Raw genomic sequence first — 22,599 nt, forward strand, 5'->3', positions numbered from 1 at the left:
CTCTCCAAGATTCATGTCATTAAAAAATCTGAAAAGCAGTCCCTATATACTCTCACCCAGGTGATTTAGAAAAGGTTTGAGTAGCAAAAGACCTAGGACAGGGCCCTGTGACATTGTACTTGAGACTTCTCAACTCAGGAGGATGCTGAGCCAATAATTGGTCATGGGTGGGTTGGTCAGTATTGGATTCACTGCATAGTATCAGACAGTACCATTCATTTTTTTTCATCTTCTCAGTGAAGCTGTAATGAAAACCTTGTCCAATGCTTTGCTGCAATCAAGATACGGCCACAGCTTTTCCGATGATCTACCAAACTAGTCTGTCCAAGGAGATCAGCGTGGTCTGGAATGCCATACTCATGAAAAATCCAAGATGACTCTTATGTCAATATTACACTATAATGATTTATAGCACTATTATTCAATTCTAATTCTATGGCTGTCTCTTGTAGAATTATGCAGTTTGTAGTTTAATGAGGCCTAAAGGTTGAGAATTCTAAATGCCCCCACCTGAAATGCAAATTCCAAGATTTCATGGGAGGCAACCAAAGCAGGAAAAGTGGAATAATAGTGCTGTGACAGTGTAGTGTGATATTCAGCTTAGTATAAAATATAAAGTTATTGGAGATGTAGTTTTAACATCAAAACTGGAGTCACAGTAAGCGGAACTGGAGCTTTGCTTATGGACCAGCATCATAAATAGTTTCCTGTAACAAATGTTGGATAAGATTTAGGTTTCAACTCCTTCCACCCATGCTTTCCTTTGAAATCAGATTCTATCTTTGCTTTTATGCATCAAAAGAGAAGACACATGAGACGACAAACATACTGGTGATCCCACCAGAATCTTCAGAATTTTGAGCCTCAGAATATTCACGAATTAAAAAAAAATGTAAATGTGGGAGAAAGCAGAACAGCCAAAATGACCCATAAAATTGGAGCTCTTATGTAGGAGGAGAAGCAACATATATCTCCACAGTTGTGGGAGACAGAAGCCTTATTGGGTATCTTGATTAATTTTAGGTCCTCAAATTTCATACCACAAAGTGTGGTTTCAGGGAAAACCATATTAGACACACTCAAAAGAGGTCAGTGATAATAAGATTCCCCTGCAAACTACTCACTTCCTTGTTGCCTATAAAATACTCCTTAAATAATAAATAATAAATACAATGTTTATTTATATTCCACCTCTCTGTCCGAGACAACCAGGGCGGATTACAAATTAAAACAGTACAATCCCATATCCCAGTATCCCACCCTCCTAAAATAATAGTTAAACATCTCACAGTTTAATAACTTACAATAAAAAAGTGACTATAGCAGATTCAAAGGGTTAACAGGGTATGATTTTTGAGACAGGTATCTATTCAGGAAAGGCCTGCCAAACTTTAAACTTTTATATTCAATTTGAGGAAAAAATTAAAAATCATGCAAGATTGTTCCTGAACCACCACCTTAACTATTGCCATTTTAATTTTTTAAAAAAAGAAATATCAGCATAGATCTTATTTTAAAACTAGACCCCCCCCCCCCCGGACTACAGTTTGTAGAAAGAATTCTATATCTCCTATACCTCCTAAGAATTTGTATACTTGAAATACCTTCACTTAGCCACACATTAATGAAGGGAGGAGTAAATACAGTTACCCCTCTGTTTGCACAGACTTCAGATCTGTGACCCTCATTTACTCATGAGGAGCAAATGGAGGGGGTTAGAATGGGGTGTGCAGCTTCAGGCGCTCGCAGGCATGCATGCCCATTCAAACCTATGGGGCTTGAATATCAGCAAGTTTCCGTTTTTGCACAGGGGTGGGTCCGGAACGGATCCCCCATGAAAATGGAGCGCTGACTGTACTGTAATTATAGATTCCCCATGATGGCATTTGGAGCCCAAAATATGCATCTGCTCAAAATATGCATTTGGGAGTTGGACACAAAGCAGCATTTTCTATGCAATGCCTTCAGGGAAAATATTTCTGTGCACACCGGCATATAGAAACACCCCATTTCTGATCTCTTATAATTTATTTTAATTAATGGTAGGAAAACCCTGAGTGGAAAATTGCTTTGGAGGTTGAGTGGAGCATGTTTTACCCACAAAACTCATGCACACACACACACACACACACACACACACACACACACACACAATATTGCAGCAAAATTTTTAAAAATCAGAAACTTCAAAATTGCTTTAACCACTTTTCTCAGTAGCTTGAACTGAGATACAGGAAAGGAAAACCATTCTTAAATTCAGAAAAGGGGTTTATTGGACACTAAAGTGGAGACGTTAATTTATGCAGTACTGAGATTACAGTACAATTGAATGAGAAATACAGTGGAAGCCCTAAAATAGGTAGAAAATTTTGATTTACTCTCCGGGACTTGTCTAGGAAACCTCACAGAGACAGCACTTCTCACATATATTTTACCATATTTTGTTCATGTTGTCTGCATGCAGTGTGATGTGAATTCCCCTTCTGGTCATTGCTACCAACATGAAAATAAATTACCACTGTGAAATTGCTATATGCTGCAGACCTCTTAACCAGAGTCCTGTCAGTGCACCATGTTAGTGGTGTTGTGCAGTGGTAGTGAGGGAAGACAGACAAAATTTGGTCAATTTCTCCAGTGTCTGCATTCCATCATTGTCACTGCACCCTTGGCCTTTTACCTCTAGCAGCCATGTCACTACCAGGAATGTTATACTGGCATCGTGTACCAACAGGATTCCAGCCTGAGTAGTATTGCCACTAGGTTTTGGAGAAAGGAAAATCTGAGGTCCAGGTCAGACATCTGAAGCATTTCAATGGAAGCTAACACAGGGCAGGATCAAGCACACTTCCATTGGACTTCCCTTCCCACACCCAATACACTAGTTTTTTCATGGCTGGAAAGCCTCCCAGTGGCCAATTAGAGGTCACTGGAGGAAAAGGAACACCAAGGTAGTTTCTGGCTACATTTCTCCAACCAGAAGAAAATTTCAGACTTCATGTCCCCAGATAGCCAGTGAGTCAGAGGAAGCTTCTGCCCACTACGGGAAGAAGCAGAAGCTCAGTGATACCCTGGACATCCAGGAGGACATATGTTCTTTCCTGTTGGCTAGGAACTGTAGCTGGGCATTGCTCAGTAGCTCCCTGTCCACTGAAATTGGGTTTGCACTCTAATACTCAAACTTATGTTGTGCTTGACAGAATTATTGCACGAGGAGGTATTAATTACCTCCTTCAGAAAAGGCCTAGAAGTGCATACATTGCCCGTGTATGTCAACAACAGACTGTTGACAAGTTCAGCAAACATTCTCTGGAAGGCTTTTCCCATCTCACAAATGAGGGCTACAATTTGTCAATTAAGAGCAGCTTATGCTGCTCCCCCAAGACCTATATCAATGGAGGAGTCTGTTTCAGAAGGAGGAACTGCAAGACTAAAGTGATGTCTCATGCATATGTCCTGAAGCTGAAAATCCTAATCCTGGTTTGTTCAAAGAGAGCAGGGAGAACATTTGGGTGAGCAGGCATTTCAGTATAGAAAAATGTGCAAACGGCCTTTGTTTGGCAGGCACATTTCCTCCCGTTGGATCATGATGCAACATCATTTCCTTTTTTAGACACTCCCAGACTTCAAATATCTGTTTCCAAGTTCTCCCTCATCTAAAGCAAAGTTTGTAAAGCAGTACATCTGACAAATGCTAATGGTAGAAGAGACAGAAATAAAAAGGATACAGGCTTAACTTCTCTGAAAAAATAATTTAAATACAAAGCATTTGAATAACTGTTAGTTTGAAATTGTTTGTGTGATCTTCCGAGGCTTTTAAAACATGAGAACCATCACGTTTTAACACCTCTCTGAAAGGTTAGTTTAACCGTAGATCATACAAAATTGGTTTCCACAAATGCATAATGGTTCATGTGTCACACTTGAACTAAATGGTTTTTAAATGGAGCTGAAATTATTTTGATGTGTACACATTTCCCAGACTTCTTTCCCTACAACCTTTCTAAAACCAGCCCATCAGCAGCCTTTCCCTTAGAGCCTCATTAACAATTCAGATGTTCTGATGACTTTAAAAGATCTATGGCTATATATGTGTAAAACCCAGCTTGACAAAAAAGATAAATGGATATAGAGGGAAGCTGTAGGAGTCTGGCAAGCTGTAGATCATCTTACAACAGATTGTAACTTTATCATTTTGTCAGGAAGAATAATTTAAGGCACTTAATCAGTTAGCTTCGCTGTGCAAGATTTAACATTATGAATTCCTATCGGCCAATCTGTTCAAATCAGAGCAAACTTAATTAGAGAGTGAAAAACCTGGTTCAGAATCATACAAGCTTCCTTGAGGAGGGAAGCATGCATCTCCTGAACATGGAATATTTGCAATGTTCCCTTCTTTAATGTGCAGGATACTTCCTGTTTATAAAATGTTAATTAAAAGGTTTTCACAATTGGTGTAAAATGACATATAATAAGCTGCTAGGAGAATAAAACCTCTCAGTATTAGCTATTTTGCTAGCACACACACTAAATTTGGACATCGAACAAGAACAACAAACCCCCCACTTTCAACAGAAGACAGGCCCATTTTCCTTTAGCAGGGTTCATTAATAATTCCTCTGGCGTCACATACATAAATCATTACCCTTGATAGGATACCACCACAGCAATGTATTCAGATATTTTATTTTGTGTAAAACCACCTAAGGAGTCCAACCAAAATCCATCTATCAGTGTGAACATACTATCAGGTAGGACAGTGACGAAATTACTGCATGGGACAAATTTACGGAATATGTTTGAGAACTGAGTACATTAGCCAGGGGTATTATAGGAATATTAACCTATTTTGATGGGAAAGGGAAACATCTCTTCCTCACAATAGGAGTCACATGTATTTCACAGTTTACAGGGATTCCCTCTTACTTACACTGCTTATGCCTTTAAACAGTTGCACCTATGTTGCCTGCCCATTTCTCTGCTTCTAGATATAGTTAGATCAATCTGATCTTGATCTGTGTCGCCTCTGTATGTGTTCACCCCATCCTGTACTAATCTAAATCCATGTAAAAAAATCAAATTTAGATATTAATTTTTAAAAGAAATTTATTTTTAAAAATATATTTAAAAATTCACTTCATCTCAGTAGAATTTTAAACACTGAGTTCAAGCATCTGGACATCTTCAATTCAAGAAATAGGAAAATCTTCAGAAATTATTTGGTTTCATAATTCACAATGGAGACTTTCCAGGAAAATATATCAAAACAAATTCAACTCAGTGCTAATCGAAACAATCCTAAAAACTGAGCACTGATCCCATGAAAAGAGCAAGCAGCACTTCCTACACTCTTTACTAAAAGGCCTGGGTACCTTTCATAAGTAAGGCCTGGTACATACCTTTAAAAAAGGCTGGACTTGTCATGGCCTGTTTCCCTCCAGAGGGATGCCGCAGCCTCCAAACCACGCAGCATCCATCCAGAGTAAAAAGAACCTGGAAAAAAACAGGTTCTTTTTGAGTCGCTGGGTGGATGTCACGAGTACGCCAATGGTGCACTTGTGATGTAAGTGATGCGCAGCAACGTGTATATGCTGTGCGTCACTTATGTCAAGATGGCGGCACCCATGTGGACAGGATGCTGCCATGATACCTCTGCCGTGCCATGCTAGGGTTAGGGACCATGTGGTTGGTTGCGGTCCCTAACCCTAGTATCACTGGTGGCACGCCACTTCAGGACCATCTGTCCCGGGCGTCAGTCAGTCATAGGCCAGTTCTTTTTAACCCGTTGCCCTCAGCCTTGCAAATTTTTCATTCTTTCTTCTAATGAGTGTTTTCCAGTTTGCAGAGTCTTCAGCTCTTCACTGCCAGCCATTATTAAAAGTCATTTTTAGTGATTTTTTTTTTGGTAACCAAAATGCACTTTTCTGAACTGCTGTTGGCATGGCACTAATGAAACTTTTCATTTTCCTCCTCCCTTGTTCTGTCTCTCTATCCGTTTTGCTCTTCAGCAGAAAAGAAATGGTTTACAGATGAGCCAGAAAATGCCTACCCCAGAAACATTCAAATCAAGCCCATGAGCACACACATGGCCAATCAGATCAATCAGTATAAGTCTACAAGCAGCTTGATACCACCTATCAGAGAAGTTGAAGATGAATGTTGACTCGCAGAAGGCCAGAACATTTTTTTTAAAAAAACAGAGAAAACAAACAAACAAACTGACAGACTTCATGAATGGTGATGTGACATTTATTCCTCTTTCATGCTGAACCACTGGCGGAAAAAGTTACAGAAGGCAAGTGTTTGCCAGAACGCAAAGTAGACAGAATTTTGTTTGTCTGCCTTTAATATTTGCTTCCATGTATTTTGGAAACTTATTTCATTTATAAAAGAACATAATCAAAGCCGTCATGTATAGCCTCTAGCGTTTTAAATTATTTTTATTTATTAGAAAGAAAATATATTTTTTTTCTTTATTTCATTGTCAAGTATTTTCCCTTAACAAAACAGCTGCAAATGTGGCCAGACTCCAAGAAAAAAAGAGGAAAGGCGGGGGGGGGGGGGGGGGGAGAAAGAAAGAAAGAAAGAAAGAAAGAAAGAAAGAAAGAAAGAAATTCTATATTCCTGATGCGTTCTATGTCTTTCAGGAGAATGATGGCCACAACTCAAAAGGAAAAATGTAATTAAGAGAGACAAATGTATTTTAAAAAAAGGTCCACTTGTATTTTAGTAAATCAAAGAAGAAGAAGCAAAGAAGAGTTTACTAGAATGTTTCTTTCCTGAAAGACGTGTATTTTGTTTAGCATTGACACCAGCTATTAATAAACTGAAGCATATTTATTTTGAAAAAGTGGAAACGTCATATTTTTGTAGAATTAACTTTATTCTGAAATTATGCATCTGTTTAACACCATAGCTAATACAGATGTTCATACAGAACAACTTCCTTACAGGTAATTATAAGGTCCAAAATAGCATAAATGGGTAACAGTCAGTGGCAATAAGGTAGCAAACATTAGTGTAAAACAAAAAATGCAGCACATAGTCAATATACTAGTTATGGTAACTTCCAGATTGTTGTACAGGTGAGGCTGCTTTCTTTCTCTGCTTCATACCATCTATTATCCGCACCTTTCAGGATTGCAGCAGTCATCCATGGACATTTAAAGTTTCTCACCAAGGACTTTCATCCAATCCTGTACAAAAAGAAGTTGATAAGTAGTTGATCAAGATATTTTACACTATAATCTGTGTTTAGCTGAAGAAAGGCTGGCTTTGGCTTTGACTCAGCCTCCAGTATTGCTCCCTGCAAAGTGACAAAACTGATTTCCATATCACAATTTGCCAATGGCCTTTCATGCTGATAAAGGACAAATCCAGCCTCTCAATTGTAATATGTCCAGATATTAGGTGAGCTCTGTGATGCAAACACTGTGGTTCAGACACACTGCTCATGCTATGCTTACAGCCACCTAATTTCTGTCTTCTCTTTTTAGGTGTTAGAAAATCAACATTTAATTTCCAAGCTTTGGGGGACTCTGCCCATAAAGTTTATACCAAAACAAGCATAAATGTAGTAACAGAAAATAATGAATGTATTTAATATAACATGCAAAAGGCCTTTAGAAAAGGCCTGCAGCTCAGTCAGAGATTTCTTCTTTTCTTTTCTTTTCTTTTTCACAAAAATGGCCAGCAAGCTTTTCTAGTCACTGGACAAAATTGTGATGTTTCATATCTGTGCTGCAGTATATAGCAACCCCAGCATTTGAGGCTCTAAATAATGTAGCACCTTTCTCCGGTTTAAATTATCAACTGCTGATCTAGATTGAACTGGGGCAGGTGATCTTGGGAAAAGAAGGGGGCGATAAAACTGAGGGAAAAGATGACATTGGGTCCCAGTACACAAGCTAATATTAGGCTTTGTAATTGTGCCAAGTTGTAAAAATGCTGAGATTCAACATTCTGTGATATTGTTATCATTAGAGTACTATCAGTGAATCAAAGTCCTGAGCAGATAAAGGTGTCCACTATATAACCCAATATTTTAAGCTAAAACTATCTCAGCTTTAATGTTTGTCTACTGGCTGCAGTACAAATATATTCATACTTACACCTAATAGGCTTAATTCCAGAGTGACTTCTTGGACTGTGACTACTTTGTCATTATGTTGTGTAGACTTAGTTATTCAAAGAGGGGGGGAAGCAACAACTGTGAATATAATGTATGAAAATTGGATTGTTTCTCAAAAGTACTTATTTCACCACTAAAAAAAAAAAGCAAATGAACAGTTTTATTTACCCATATCACAATGCCCCAAACCTATGGGGGCTCTAGCCTTGAGAGATGCTACCACTGTAAATCTACGGGCAGGCTGCAATTTGTATTCTGGATTTTACATTAGATTATTTAAAATACTATTTTCAAAGGGAACAATCCCCCAAGTATGTATGGAAAGGCCCAATTGCAACCTGATGGAGGTTGCACCAAAGCACATGGGATTGCACCCAAGTCTGTACTCCTTTTTCATTCATGAACTGCACAAGACAAAATACAGCATGCCTCAATGCCAAGAGATGTCATTCAATTTAAGTCCTAGCACACTGGATTGTTTGACTGTTCTATGAAAGCATAGAAAATTCATATGATCAGGTTATGACCTCCTTCTTTTAAAATGGTGGTTGTTTCTTTTCTTAGAAAGGCCACTTTATACACCTTATACATATACCTTTTTGCAACAGTGAAGTTGGAACACATAACTAAAATATTAGATCATGATCCTCCCAATTCAACAATAAAGTTGTATATCTATTCGGCCACATATATAAACATATAAAGACAAAGAAGACTATGGATTGGGATTATAGTGGAAGCTTTCTTACTATTTCCTTCTTGTAGTTGTTCATTGCTCTGAGGGAATCAATATGTGTATATGTCACAGTTTTCTGAGGGGCAAAATGCAAAAGCTGATCTGCTAGACAGAATAACAATTTCTGGAAAATATAATACCTATTTATTTTCATTTAAAAACAATGCTTGCTTTTATTATCATTTCAAAGCAATATTCTAGCCCTTCGTGCTGTGAGTTTATGAGCAGTCTGTTGAGGATGTGTGGTCAGATAAGGTGAAATAGGCAAGAACTGAAAGAAAGCTTCCAATGCCCTAAATGTTTCCTTGCCCATCCCCATAACTAGGAATGGATGAGAATTTTGTTCAGTCTTTTCAACAAGACGTTTGCAAAATTAGACTGATGTAGATCCATTAAATCATTGGGACCTAACTATGCATTGACTTAACATCCAGCAATTGATTAAATGCATCTACTGTATTTTAGGATAACCAACAAGAGTCCAGTCATGGTCTTTTTTATTCTAAGATGGTTAAAATTTTATTTCAGATTGGTGTTTTTTCTAAATTGGAATTTACCAAAATTTGCAAAGTTCTTCATGAGTTCAGTGGAATGACTGCAAGAATGGAAAATCAGATAGCAACTAAAAGAGCAAACAATGTAGAACCACTGTTTTTTAGTTTCCATTAATTTATTCAGATTACAGGACACACTTTTTTCCAATATTACGGCAGGAATTTGCTGTGTTCCAGAATTGCCTTGTTGGTCCTGTTTATTATTATAGTATTTTATTATTAAAATGTCCCCTGGAGGAATTGGGAATTTTCACAGGCAAAGGAGGGTTTAACATGTGAATTTGTTATACCTGCTTTTCATATTTTGTTTAATCATTTCATTTGTATTTATATTTTTCATGATAGAACCCAAGGCAGCTCATGTGAGGGCAGACCAGATCTAAGCCTACTTCACTTCAGCAAAATCACCATTGCAAGTGCTTTGAAACTAGGATTCGGCATAGTAGTTTTGCATTATTATGTCAGGGCAACTTTTATGTAAATAGTAAATAGTAACTAGATTAAACAATGTTAAGTGTCTGGCTAAGGACCTACTCACAAGTCTGCTGTATCCACCTGAAAGTGATTCTTTTGTAGGTCATCCATGGCTGAAATTTATAGGGGAGCCAGGCTTGTGAACTGATACCTCATGCTTAGGACTGTCCATATAGCATGAAAACCTGGTTTCTTTCACTTGTGCCTGCACATAATGCAACTGAGCATTGAGACTACTCTTATGACTTTGGGGGCAGAATATATGTCAGAAAGAAGAGACTTCCAACCACTTTGGAGGCATGGTGATTAGATGACACATGCCTCCAAAGCAGCTGGAAGCTGTACCAAGGCTGGGCTCCGTTCCTTTGGACTGGAACAAAAAGGAGCTGGGATAATCTGGCTCCTGGAAGCACTAGTCAGCCCCAATAAGCATGGCACAACTTCAGAGTGGGCCATTCAGTCAGCGGGGATCAGACCCACTTCTGGCTGGAGCTAAATTGGGTCGTTCTTTCCTACCCATCCTTAGTGAAAATGGCAGTAGTCTTGTATCAACTACTTAGATAAGTGTATTTAATTATGTATCCTCTCCTGGCCTGATCCCTCTCCCTTATACTTTTGCTCCAGTCACCAGCAGTCAATTTCTTTCTCCTCATGTAGCTATGCCCAGTAAAATAGGTTGGGGAGAAGGTTATCATTATGCCAATAATGTAAAAAAAAAAAAAAGAAGAAGAAGTATAATCATGAATATGAAACAGTTATGTAGATTTACACTTCCGTAACTGTTTTATAGGTATGACTGTGACACTATTACAACAATTGCATTTTCTTCACAAACCTAATTTATCAGGCATCAGCTGCATGAGGAGCAGTAGATCCATTCTGCTGATGACTAGAGCATGCGTGAATTACATTTCTGTCAGGTTTGGGGAGGCTGGGCCAAGTGATGTTGTTTAGTTAAGTATTCTCGCCAATTGTAATGTATATATATATATATTAAAATGGCATTTAAAAATAATGTGAATGCCTATCAAATCTTCCCTCTCATTTATGTGAAGCTTGTGGCTTCATTCCTAATAAGAGCTCAGAAAAATGATTTTTTAAAATTACTACTTCACCAAGAGTCAACATGGCTAGGAGATGGTTAAGGGATTCTGAGCATTGCCATCCAATAGATAACTTTTCTAATTTCTAAGTCAAATAGGGGAACAAATTGCATGGCTGAATGAGGCATACTGTAACAACAGTCAATTGACAAACAAAAATTTGACTTCAGTCAAATTCTGACAAAATATCCAGTCTCTGATAGCCTACAATTATCTATTGCACCATGGTGTCATCTGCTATCATACAGACATCTGATGAGGTCTTTGGATGGAGGCCTCTAGATGGAACAAGAATCCATCTTGTCCAGCAGTTAATCCAAAGTGAGAAAACAGATGCCTCTAGGAAGCCTACAAGCAGAGCCCATTAGGCCAGAGACCACCAGCTCATCTTTTGGTAATTAGTTCTGTTTAAATCATGCAAGCATTATGCTGAAAATGATTTAATGTTGTTAATTCTGAATCTGTTTCCAAGAAATTTCACTGGATGACCTCAAGTGCTGATCTCACAAAGGGGAAAAAAACCCAACAATTACTGGCATCTCTTTTCTTCATTCCATGCATCATATTATAAAATTATACAAACCCTTCCCCCCAGATTTTTCTTCTGATGTACAGAAGGACCCAACCACTTTAACCTTTCCTTAGTGGGAAAGGTCCTGAATATTTTGGTTGCCTTATTCTCCAGCCTTCCCAGCAAAACTAGTAACAAAGCCTCTTTAAGAATATCAGAATGTGAGAAGAGCTGAGCTTGGTCAGGACAAAAACCTAGCTAACTCAGTGTAGTTTGTGCATTAGCCAAACAGATACCTATGAGAAACCCACAAACAGAACATGAATGCAAACACCATCCTCTCATTCCTGTTCCCTACCAACTGATATACACAGACATACCGAGGAATATTTAGCCATCATGACTGGTAGCCACTGATAGCCTTATCTTCCATGTATTTATCTAATCTCCTTTTAAAGCCATCTCAGTCAGTGAAAATCACTATAAATCATTATCACCAGAGCTGCAGGAGTTGGCATCTCTCTCCTTGGCTCTCCATCCTTTCTTCCTCCTTAGTTCCTCCTTTAGGAGCAGACACTCCTTGCCATATAACTTCCTCCAGAGTGCTTCTGCCATCATAAACGTTTGTTGGCCATGTGTTTTAAAAGGAACAAGGAGGGGGAAACATAGTGAGTAGCACAGTTCTCTTGTAGCTGCCTAGAAATTGGGAGTTAGGGTGGTCTCCATATCAGTTTCTGAGAGTGTGAAATTTTAATCTAATCTGCCATGACTTTCTGGAACAATTTGGGGTGAAATGTGCCACCCCCTAGAGTGAAACTATGGACAATTCTGTGTACAGTTTTGGTTATTTTGAATGCCTTCTGGAACCAAACAACTATGGAAAAGCAGAACAGGGGAAATCGCATGTGCACTTCCTATCCTACTCCAAAAGGTATTCAAAACAACAGCCCAGGTCCTTTTTGTCTCTGCCTCCTTCTCTCTTGACTGAGCACAGAAACTACCACTGGTTCTTCTACACTCCTCGTTCTGCCTTCTTCCTATTTCCATGGCATGGACTGGACCCACTGCAGTGGCAGCCTTGTCCTCCTCAGACCACCCCAGCTCTGCTTCTACTGGGGAAAAAGCTATTATGAAATGTTGTTCCAGCTACCATTGTGTATCAAAGAGTTACCATATCAAAGTGTGGCTGTAGAGGCTATAGCTGAAATCGCTACAGTTGTGAGGAACAATGTAGTCTGTGCAATTTGCCTTGTACAACTAGTAGGAGCAATCACAAGTGAGAGTGGGGGATCTTAGACTACTTTCTACCACATCCTTTCCAACTTTGCCAAATATAAGCTTGATACTTGAGCATTTTTCTTTTATATTTTAAGGAGGGAGAACAAAGCAAAAACAGTGTGGAGAGGTGAATATTATTCCCTCAAGCATATGCTTTAGTAGCGATACAGAAGGCAATTACAGAAAGCTTTCACTATATATTTAAGAAAATTCTGAAAACAGTATTAGTTTCTATTATTCTTGTCTGGATGCCCTGGAGAGGAAAAATCAAATGGATCAACTTGAGGGCTTTGTTTGCAGAAACACATGCTTAAATACTTTTTGCAATAATAAGCTGCATAAATTGCCACAGGACAAGAGCAATAACTTACAAGTGGGTTAATGATCCATGCATTCTCAACTCAGCATTCGTGACATGGTCTGCCACAGCAAGACCAGCCACATCACCCTTCTGAATACTGTACATGGTCTTCAGACACCAGAGAACACCACACAGTAGCATCTATTTAAGGGCTCATTTTGTGGCATGCAGCTGCCAGGGTCACCTGCTATCTGGTATCACAGTTCCATAGAACATAACATAGATGCACATCCATATCGTGTGAGGACAGTCATTGGGATAACAATGCAGGGTTCCATGTGGGACTGAAATCCATGCACATATCACCTTTGCAGAACCAGGAAAACTGGGTTTCCTTCATTTTCACAACAGCCACAGATTTCACAAACAACTTCCCTCCTTTCAGGTTCAAAGTGTTCCCTTGCTCCTTAGACATCTGTCCTGGCAACCCTGCCTGCAAATGATGCTCTAGCATGAAAGCAGTGAAGCATTCTTAAGCCAGCTTGGTTGCGCTAACTTTAGCAGGCTGCCTCCCTCACTGACTGAGGGGCCCATGCTGAAGGGCACAAACATTCAACCCTGGCAGCAATGCATTCTCTATGCACTGATCACCCAAATACACTTCCACTGGATTTCTGAGTAAGCAAAATTCCATATTGTTTTGTGATAGCTGTTGTTGCATCTTTCATCTCCAAGTTCATTTCTGTTCCCCATTAGTTTCTGATCTAAAGGCTTTCTATCAAGAAAAGAAAAATGCAGATATTCATATAACTAAAATTTAAGAAGAAATATTAGATTTGTATGGTAAGACTATTTAAGAAGAATTTATAAGGAGGGGAAGCATTCAAGCAAAGCCCTCAGTGTTTGAGAGGTGGACTTTAGAAGATGAGAGATATATTTTAAATGCAATTTTTAATATCTATATCTATATATATTATTTTTGGATAGTGCCCTGGGCACAAAAGTCTGCAAATTTTTAAAGTGCCTGCCGTGAAAACCCTGCAATTAAGTTTAGAAATCTTATGAACCGTCAAATGTGGCCTACCTACTCTCCCTATGCTCCCAGCAGAGAAGCTAATATGAGACTATAACTTACAGAGGCATCTGTCTTAGCCAGCTGTTTCTCCCAAAGGTACAATAGAAAATGCCTGGGGCATTAACTCAAAAGTTCATCAAGAAAAAGGAGTGTGGCTTCATCCTTTCTTTTTTTCCTTATGATTTCTTTTGTGTGACTAAGGTTTGGAAGGAGAGAATGAGAGAGAGAGTGCAAATGCTGGTGCTCAGAAATGATCTACCTGACTTTGTCATATGTAATATCCAGTGATAAATCTATTGTCTTGTAAAAAGGGTTTGTACATAACTTGTACATGGTTTCATTTTGTATTTTTCTCAGATTAAAAATTTATGTATTTGTGTTCTAAAAACCAAGGAGCTATATCTGTGTGGCTTTTTCTAACCCCCCTCCCCTTTTATCATGCAGGCTTGGGTAAGATACCAATACCACAACCTCAGCTGTGTGAGTCTGTACACATGTTTATGCGTAAACCAGTATTGCATTTGTGGTTTCTAGCACAATCTCTCTCTGGGGTATGGGTGCGTGTGTGGTTTGTAAAGAGTACCAAGTACAGTAAGGCAGATTTGCAGCATACTCTCTTTGGAAACAGGAACTAAATGGAATTGCAGCTTATTTCACATGCCTGTGGTAGGGCCAACCCAAGAAACTTTACTGCTTGAGGCAGAACAGCAAAGAGTAACTCACTTTCCTCCAAGTCAAGGAGCAGAGGGCCCAAGCATCAAAAGAAGATACTCTGGCAAAAGCCTCCCAGCTTCCTCTCAATATAACTGCAATAATACTAAATTAAATACCCAAAATGTTTCTGTTCTTTCATAACACCCTAACTTGGTTGCTCAAGGTGGTCTTTTTGCTCTGCCTAATGGTAATGGCCAGCCCTATACTGCCAGTATGTAGCTCTGACTAGACTTTGTACATACATTATATTTGGATGAGAGCTTTAATACATCACTGTTTCTGTGAAAGAGGGGGATCATATGGCCCTCCAGTTGTTGGAGTACTACATCTCCTAGGAGCCCTAGGACTTTATCAGACACATTTTCCCCCATTATGGGCATGGGAAGGGGACGCTTGGGGCTGCTTGAGTAAAAAAAAACCATGCAGTTTATCGCTCCCCAAAGTGTCTTCATAATGGCCCCATTCCATTGCCCAGCGCCAAGCCAGTCCCATTCAGTGCTGAGGCGCATCCTTTGCCTTGGTTGAAAGTCTTCCGACTTGGTGCCGGGTGATGGAATGGGTCAGACCTCTTCCCAACTAACTCTGCTTTCCTGTGTTCTTGCTCTTATTGAGGAAACTGCAAAACAAGGGATGTCTGTTTTGAGGACACTTTGCAGTAAAATGTGTTTTTTCTCAGACTCACACGGCTCTGAGCGGCCATTTCCTGTGCCCATAATGGGGAAAAAATGTGTCCAATAAAGTCCCTAGTCAGCACAGCCAATGATGATGAATGCTAAGACCAGCAGTCCAACAATATCGGAGGGGTCGTGGTGAGACAAATGGTCCCTACTTGTGGTTTAGGTAGATGATTATGGTAGCTACAGTTCCCTCTCACAATCATATTCTTTGTGTGTTGAACGTACATCACATACATGCTCACACTCATCCATAACAACTTTGTAAGGCAGAAGAAGTGTATTGTTTTGTACTTGTCACATGCTGGAGATCCTTCCCCCCAAAACAAATTAGGTCAAGAGGGCTAGGATGAACTTTCATGCAGAATGGTGGAGTTCCCTCTTCTGATGCAAAGATGTCAGACCTCTTCCCAACTAACTCTGCTTTCCTGTGTTCTTGCTCTTATTGAGGAAACTGAAAAACAAGGGATGTCTGTCTGTCAATGGAAAGAATTAATTCATCTTCCCTATAAAATGCTGTAAATTCCAAATTCAGGAAAATGAGCAGGGTTTGGGGTGGCGGCTTTTCGACTGTTGGTGCAACAACTGTTTCCTCTGTATTTCAAGGTAAACAACTCATAACTCACAATTTGTGAGAAGCCTGGAAACAGAGCCTGCAAAAGTCCTTTGTTTGGACTATTTCTCCTATTTCTGGACATCGTAGATAGGGTTGCCATATTCCAGTTCTTCAAATCTGGGCATCTAATTTGTGTATTATGCAAATTTTTAGAATTACAATTGTGGTATATATTTTAATCATGAAAATTCAACCCTAGCTATTTGAGCACATGCTTGATGGACAGAAGAATGGGCAGAAATAGCAAATCTTGTTAGCCAAACAAATAATAATAATAATAATAATAATAATAATAATAATAATATAGTCATATCCAGTCATTTATGTGGATATAACCCAGTGATTTGTGTGGTCTTTCCATACTACAATGAGTCCTCCATTTCCACATACCTCCCCCCCATGGATTCAAACACCCATGGTTTGAAAATATTCCCCAAAAGTATACATTCCAAATAGCAAAACTAGATTTTGCCATGATTTATAAGAGATAACATTTTACTATGCCATTGTATATAACATTCTTTGCTACACTGCCTCTCACACGAAAACCACATACATTGCCTTGAACTCCCTGGAATAAAAACAGGATATATATTTGCAACAGCCATGTTAAATTTACCTAATATATTAATGTTTATTGACAAGACAAACATGTGTAGAGAGAACTGATCCCTGAAAGGGTGTCACTTAAAAGTTGGAATCTAGCACTGGAAATGCCGCAACAGAACCAAACCTAACTCTTGTCATTGCCAAACCCAGAAGCAAGACAGGCATGTGTAAGAAGCTGCAAAGAGCCTTGGAAAACTATGGTTCAACAAAATGGCTCTGCCATAGAATTACTTATGGATTAAGATAAACAAAGGTGGTGAAGCTTTTGCTGCCTTGATAATTTGGATTACAGGCTCCCAGAAGCCTGAGTCAGGATGGTCAATGATAAGAAGTTACAAAACCTGCAATCTAAGCATCTGGATAGCCAAAGATCCCCTCACCATTCCAGAGTCTTTGGGTGCTGCCTTGTACTTGGCATTTCCTTCCCTTTCTTTTAATTTTATGTGATCATCAGGACTTCTTAGAATCAAGTTAATCAATGCTTGAAAAAAGTGGGGTAGTGAACATTCAGAGGTCTGCAGTGATAGCAGCATAAATGACCCTTTATATTTTAAATTCTATGAACATTTTCAGAACACTGGATAAAAGAGCACTGTTTATCAGCTCTAATTTTAATTCTATTTTTAGTAGTCCTGCAGCTTCCTCCCTTTTGAAAAGTGACTAAATTAGAATGTTCTCTGCCCTATCCATGAAAATAGAGGACCATTCATTTATGCCATCTAGAAGGATTGTATCTGAAACCCAAAGCCTGGGCATAAGGAATTCTGAAAGGAAAACCAAGATAGATTCCAGGTCGAAAATCCAGCATCCATGTTCCATCTGTTGGACTTGGCTGATCTCAAACATGTGCCTTCTGAACCAAGTTCTCACAAGGATTAACCAGACAGAGTTACCAAATGAAACAATAACACAAGGAGTACTGAAATATATTGCTGCAGATTGTTTCTACTAAAATGCCTTGGCCATTACAGATCATTGAAAGTTCTTACAGTGACAAAACATTAGTCAAATAAGATGCCAGACTTCCATAATGTAAGGAGGAGGAGGAAGAGGATAACATTTATGTTGCAATTTCAGGCATTCAGGAACTTTCTTAGTAACCCTTCTGTATGTGTGTTTGTGTGTACGTTGTGTGCCTTGAAGTCATTTCCAACTTATGGCGACCGTAAGCCAACCCTATAGTTGGGTTTTCTTGGCAAGACTTGTTCATTGCCTTCCTCTGAGGCTAAGAGAGTGTGACTTGCCAAAGGGTTTCCATGGCTGACCTGCACACTGGCTCCTTACACCATGCTGACTCCTTCTTTAATCCTTATAGAAACCTGATCGTTATACCACAACTGAGGGATGGAGTTGAGTGAATAATGGACTTGCTATCACCACCTACTCTGAGTGTTTAGGTAAAGTAAGATTTGAACCATGGACAACCTTGATTCCAAAGCATTTTATTACACCAGCACAGTCCATCAGTATCTTCTGCTTCCCCACTATGGTACAAAAAGCTCTAGTTGACCGCTCTCTTTCCTTCAGCAGTCATTGTAGAAATAACAGAGTTTGACACCACTATAACTATGATGTCTCCATCATACAGAATCCTGGGATTTGTAGTTTTGTGAAGCATTAGCACTCTTTGGCAGAGTAAGCTAAATACCTAGTAAAACTACAAATCTCAGGATTGCATAGGATGGACCTACAGCACTTACTGGTGTCAAACTGCATTATTTCTAGTGTAGATGCACTCGTAGATTATACAATCACCATACTCAGAATTCTTCACTTTCTGCAAAACAAAGTTTTGTCATTCTATCCAGTGCACACCAATGCATCAAAAGCAACAAAAAGGTAGGTTGTGAGATACAATTGGCAGAAGATCACCCAAGAGAATTCACAACCTTTTCCAAAGTCAGTGTTCTACCACCAGACCACACTGTCAACAGTCAACTCTGCCTTTGATTTCTTTCTTGTGTGCATCCACTGGCATTTTCACATTGCTTCTCAATCTTTGGGGAGAAAGGTGAGGAGAATGGGGAAAAGTAACACAGCACAGCTCCTGACTTCTCTAATTCCTTCTCTCCGCTTCTTGAATATTCCTTTGGGCCTTGCCCATTTGTTTGAAAGCTTTACCAAAAGCAGAGCAGTGAGGCATTAGAATTTCTCTGTTTAACAAAAGGACTAATAGCAGGTGTGCCCCATGTTTCTGAAACATAGCAACAAAATTAACCTGGCTATCACCAGTAAATTTATCTCATACACAGCCTATTCTTTATGAACAGGATGCTTCTCATATCCAGCAAGTGTACTTACATATTTGTGACCAAGTAAGATGCCAGAAAGCTGGTCCATTCTACATGACCATGTAGTCTGACACCATACTTATAGGGAGGTCTTTATAATTTATTAGACATGCCTTTGGACAGGTAAATACAGCAAGACAGTGGAGCAGCCAGATGACATTGGCACAAATATGGCTATTTTGCTGTGAGGCAAAATAGCCATATTTGTGCCAATGTCATTAATATACAGTTGGTCCTCCATATCTACTGATTCTTTATTCACAGATTCAAGCATCACAGCCTGAAAATATTAAAAATATATATAAATTTCAAAAAGCAAACCTCGATTTTGCCATTTTGTATCAGCGACACTATTTTACTATCCATTGTTTTTAATGGGGCTTGGTATCTATGGGGGTTCCTGGGACCAAACCCCAGTGGATAATAAGGGCCCACCACAGATAGAAGGAGCAGATTTGCCAGGTTACAGTAGCCCAAATACCAACTTCCCTGATGCCCATCCTGGATGGGATATTTTGGGAGTTGTAATTCAAGAAAGTTCCAAATCCAGTGGCTCAGCCTTAGAATGTATTTCCATTCAGTGCTAGAGTTTGCCCTTTTATGGAGAATGAGCGTCTCTTCATGTAGCCATAGCACATTTGCTTCACCAGAGATGTAATTGAGGCAGGCTCTTAATGAGCGACAAGAAGTCTGAAGCCTCTGGATTAGTCAGAGTTGGTATAAATACCAGAAATGTCATCTTCTGCTCTTGCTTGGATAACAGGACCAAGATGAATGGACATCTTGCTCTCAGCAACTGACCCCAGGGACCCTGGAGAACATATTTTCCAAATTTATTTCTTATTATTTAAAAGTACCTTCCTTGTGATTCCAGGTCCAAAGATTTCAGGAAGTACTGACATATCACAGGATGGGCCATCTAGCCAGACTTGAAATCTAGCCTTTAAAAAAAAAAAAAAAAAACCCCACATATCCACTGGGAAGAATAAGTTTGAAAACAAGGGCTTAATAACTTTGCTTTTCATTTCATTCCTGCAAAACAAGAGAGGCATCATGATTGACTCACTGTTTATAATAGACTTTAGGCATCTTTAAAAATACTATCATAATACAACACTGGATGCATGAGTAGCTACTGGACCAAGTATCACAGGAACTTGGAAGCAATTAGTTAATTAACCCACAAAGCAATTAACTCACTATTTTCTCCTAGAGATATGGCCTGCCACATGAAGTTTCCTTAGTAATGCCAAAGTTAATTGTTTGCTTTAGTGATCCAACTTATTTTAAAATGTTAAGACTTCTTTAGAGCCAGTGGCTTTTCTGGAAGATTCAGCGGCTTGACAGACTGGTAAAAAGCGCCAACCTGTACGCATGGTGAGGGCTGAGCGTCCCCACACTCCAAGCCCTTAGCACACTGCCCAGCCACCATTATGGTGCACACCATGAAGATGCATGCTGGATGCAGCACCCAAACAGTTCTGGACAGAAGGGGCATCATCATGCCACACACAGAAGGCGCTTACAATGCCCCTTACAAGAAACTGCTTAGAGCAGCTTCTTTTTGCTCCCTAGAGATAGCAGATCAGTGCCACTGTGTGTGGCTGCTGTGGCACCAATCCGGGGGGGGGGGGGAGGAAAGGGCTGGCATTCAGCCACCCATCTGTACAGCCCCTCACTTAAACAGGAAGGCCTAAGGAGAAACATAATTAGAAGTGGAAGACATTCATCATGTAGCTCTTTTGCTAGATACTAGAAATACTGGGAAATAGTGGAGAAGCTGGGCCTGGGGAGTAAGTGAAGAAGAAGGTGCTCTCTTCTCCACAACTTTTCCTCCATTCTACTTTCCACCCACCCCTATTCAGTGCAGAACACACTTTGATGGATTGGGTGAGCTTGAAACTACTCATTTGGAGCCAAACTGTTCATTTGCCAAACCTCATGCCTTCTCCATGTCTCTTGTTGTTAACTGCCCTTGAATTGATCTTGACTCATGGTGGCCCTATGAATGAAACACCTCCAAGACCCCCTATTCTCTATCACTTTGTTCAGATCCTAGGCCTGTGACCTCCTTGATTGAGTCAATCAGTCTTCCTCTCCTTCTACTACTTTCTACTTTCCCCAGTATCATTGTCTTTTCTAATGAGTCATTCCTTCTCATGATGCAGCAAAAATACAACAGCCTCAATTTAGCCTGGAAAATTAGTTTCCAGGGAGAGTTCAGGCTTGATTTGTTCTAGGACCATTTCTGTGTGTCTGTCTTTTTGGCTACCTATGATATTCTCAGCACTTTTCTCGAGCATCACATCTCAAATGAGATTATTTTCTTTCTGTCTGCTTTCTTCACTGTCCAGTTCCCACATCTTTACTTGGAAATGGGAAATACAATGGTCTGGGTGATCCTAACTTTAATATTCAGAGTTATGTCTTTGCACTGTAGGATATTGTCTAGTTCTTTTTAGTCTACTTTCCATGCCTACTCAGATGTAAATCCCATGGAATCCCTTTGTAAGCCTTCAGTGTACTTATTATTGCTAACACAATGCTGGATGCTCAAATAGTTAAGTGAACACTTTTGTGCAATCACTATTTTTGAGAAGACATGGAGAGGGCATGTGTTTAGATATATGAATCAAAATATTAATCTCAAATTACATATTACTCATATGTAATCTGCTGGCCTTGTACCTCTGCCCACTTCTGTAAGCATTCCCCACTCATGGACATTACAGGGTGAGTTGGGCAGATTACTATTGTGTTGGCACAAGCCATATTGGCCCTGATACCCATAATCTCCTTTTCTCTCCTTCTTTTATCATTCTCCAAAATTGAGAATAATTAAATGGCTATGTCTGACCTCCAGTTTGGTAAGTCCTGGTGGTGTTTGCTCATCTGTAAACATGTCTAGCTAAATAAATGAAAATATGTGTAATATAATATGAGCAAGGAAAAGTGAGGCAGGTCACTAAATGCACAACATTAAAACTGGCTGGACATCCAAAGAGACAGAAAACCCCACCTTAATTGCACCTGAGAAAGAACACGCAGAACGGCACAAGAAAGAATTGGTGCAGAACCAAGTCTCTTGCTAAAACTGATGAGCTTTTGTTAGCCTGTGTGTGTGTGTGTGTGTGTAAAATCAACAAATTTACTATATTTCTGCAACCCAGTGAGGTATACCCCCCTTCTTTTCCCCCCTTATTCTTTTTTTTCCACAGCAAGCTGGATGACTTCTTATCAGATGTGTCACTTGGTGAAATAATTGCCAGCAATAATGGTTGCAATAGCAGCATACTCTGAGCACAATTTATCCATGTCTGTTCTATCTTTCAACTTCAAAGCTACCGCTGCCTCACAGATCACATCAAAATGACACCCCTATCGTTAATGACAGTGGTCTAATGCAATACAGAGAAGTCAAATCACTCCTCCAGATCTGTGAGAAATGCTCATAGGGAAAACCAAGCATGTGCAGGGTCCTGACACTCATATTCAGATCAGTATTAGAATCGGTAAGGGAAGCTGGGTTTGACAT

At 39.5% G+C, this 22,599-nt stretch overlaps 1 protein-coding gene across 15 annotated transcripts in view; it reads left to right on the forward strand.

Annotated features, from left to right (window-relative positions):
• LOC149318932 (calcium-activated potassium channel subunit alpha-1) overlaps positions 1 to 14,507 on the forward strand; it is a 627,293-nt gene extending 612,786 nt beyond the window's left edge. For 8 of the 15 annotated variants that reach the window (XM_089510711.1, XM_089510714.1, XM_089510719.1 and 5 more), the window contains one exon: positions 6,006 to 14,507. In XM_089510711.1, coding sequence (XP_089366837.1) covers positions 6,006 to 6,160 — 155 coding nt within the window. In that variant the 3' untranslated portion in view covers positions 6,161 to 14,507. The remainder of the gene's footprint in view (positions 1 to 6,005) is intronic. The other 7 variants (XM_089510713.1, XM_089510715.1, XM_089510720.1 and 4 more) reach the window with 3 other exon arrangements.
• Positions 14,508 to 22,599: the final 8,092 nt, after the last annotated feature.

Source organism: Sceloporus occidentalis, unplaced genomic scaffold (assembly GCF_023333645.1).
Source record: "Sceloporus occidentalis isolate IW3139 unplaced genomic scaffold, rSceOcc1.0.p SCAF_2, whole genome shotgun sequence".
In the NCBI taxonomy this organism is placed as follows: Eukaryota; Metazoa; Chordata; class Lepidosauria; order Squamata; family Phrynosomatidae; genus Sceloporus; species Sceloporus occidentalis.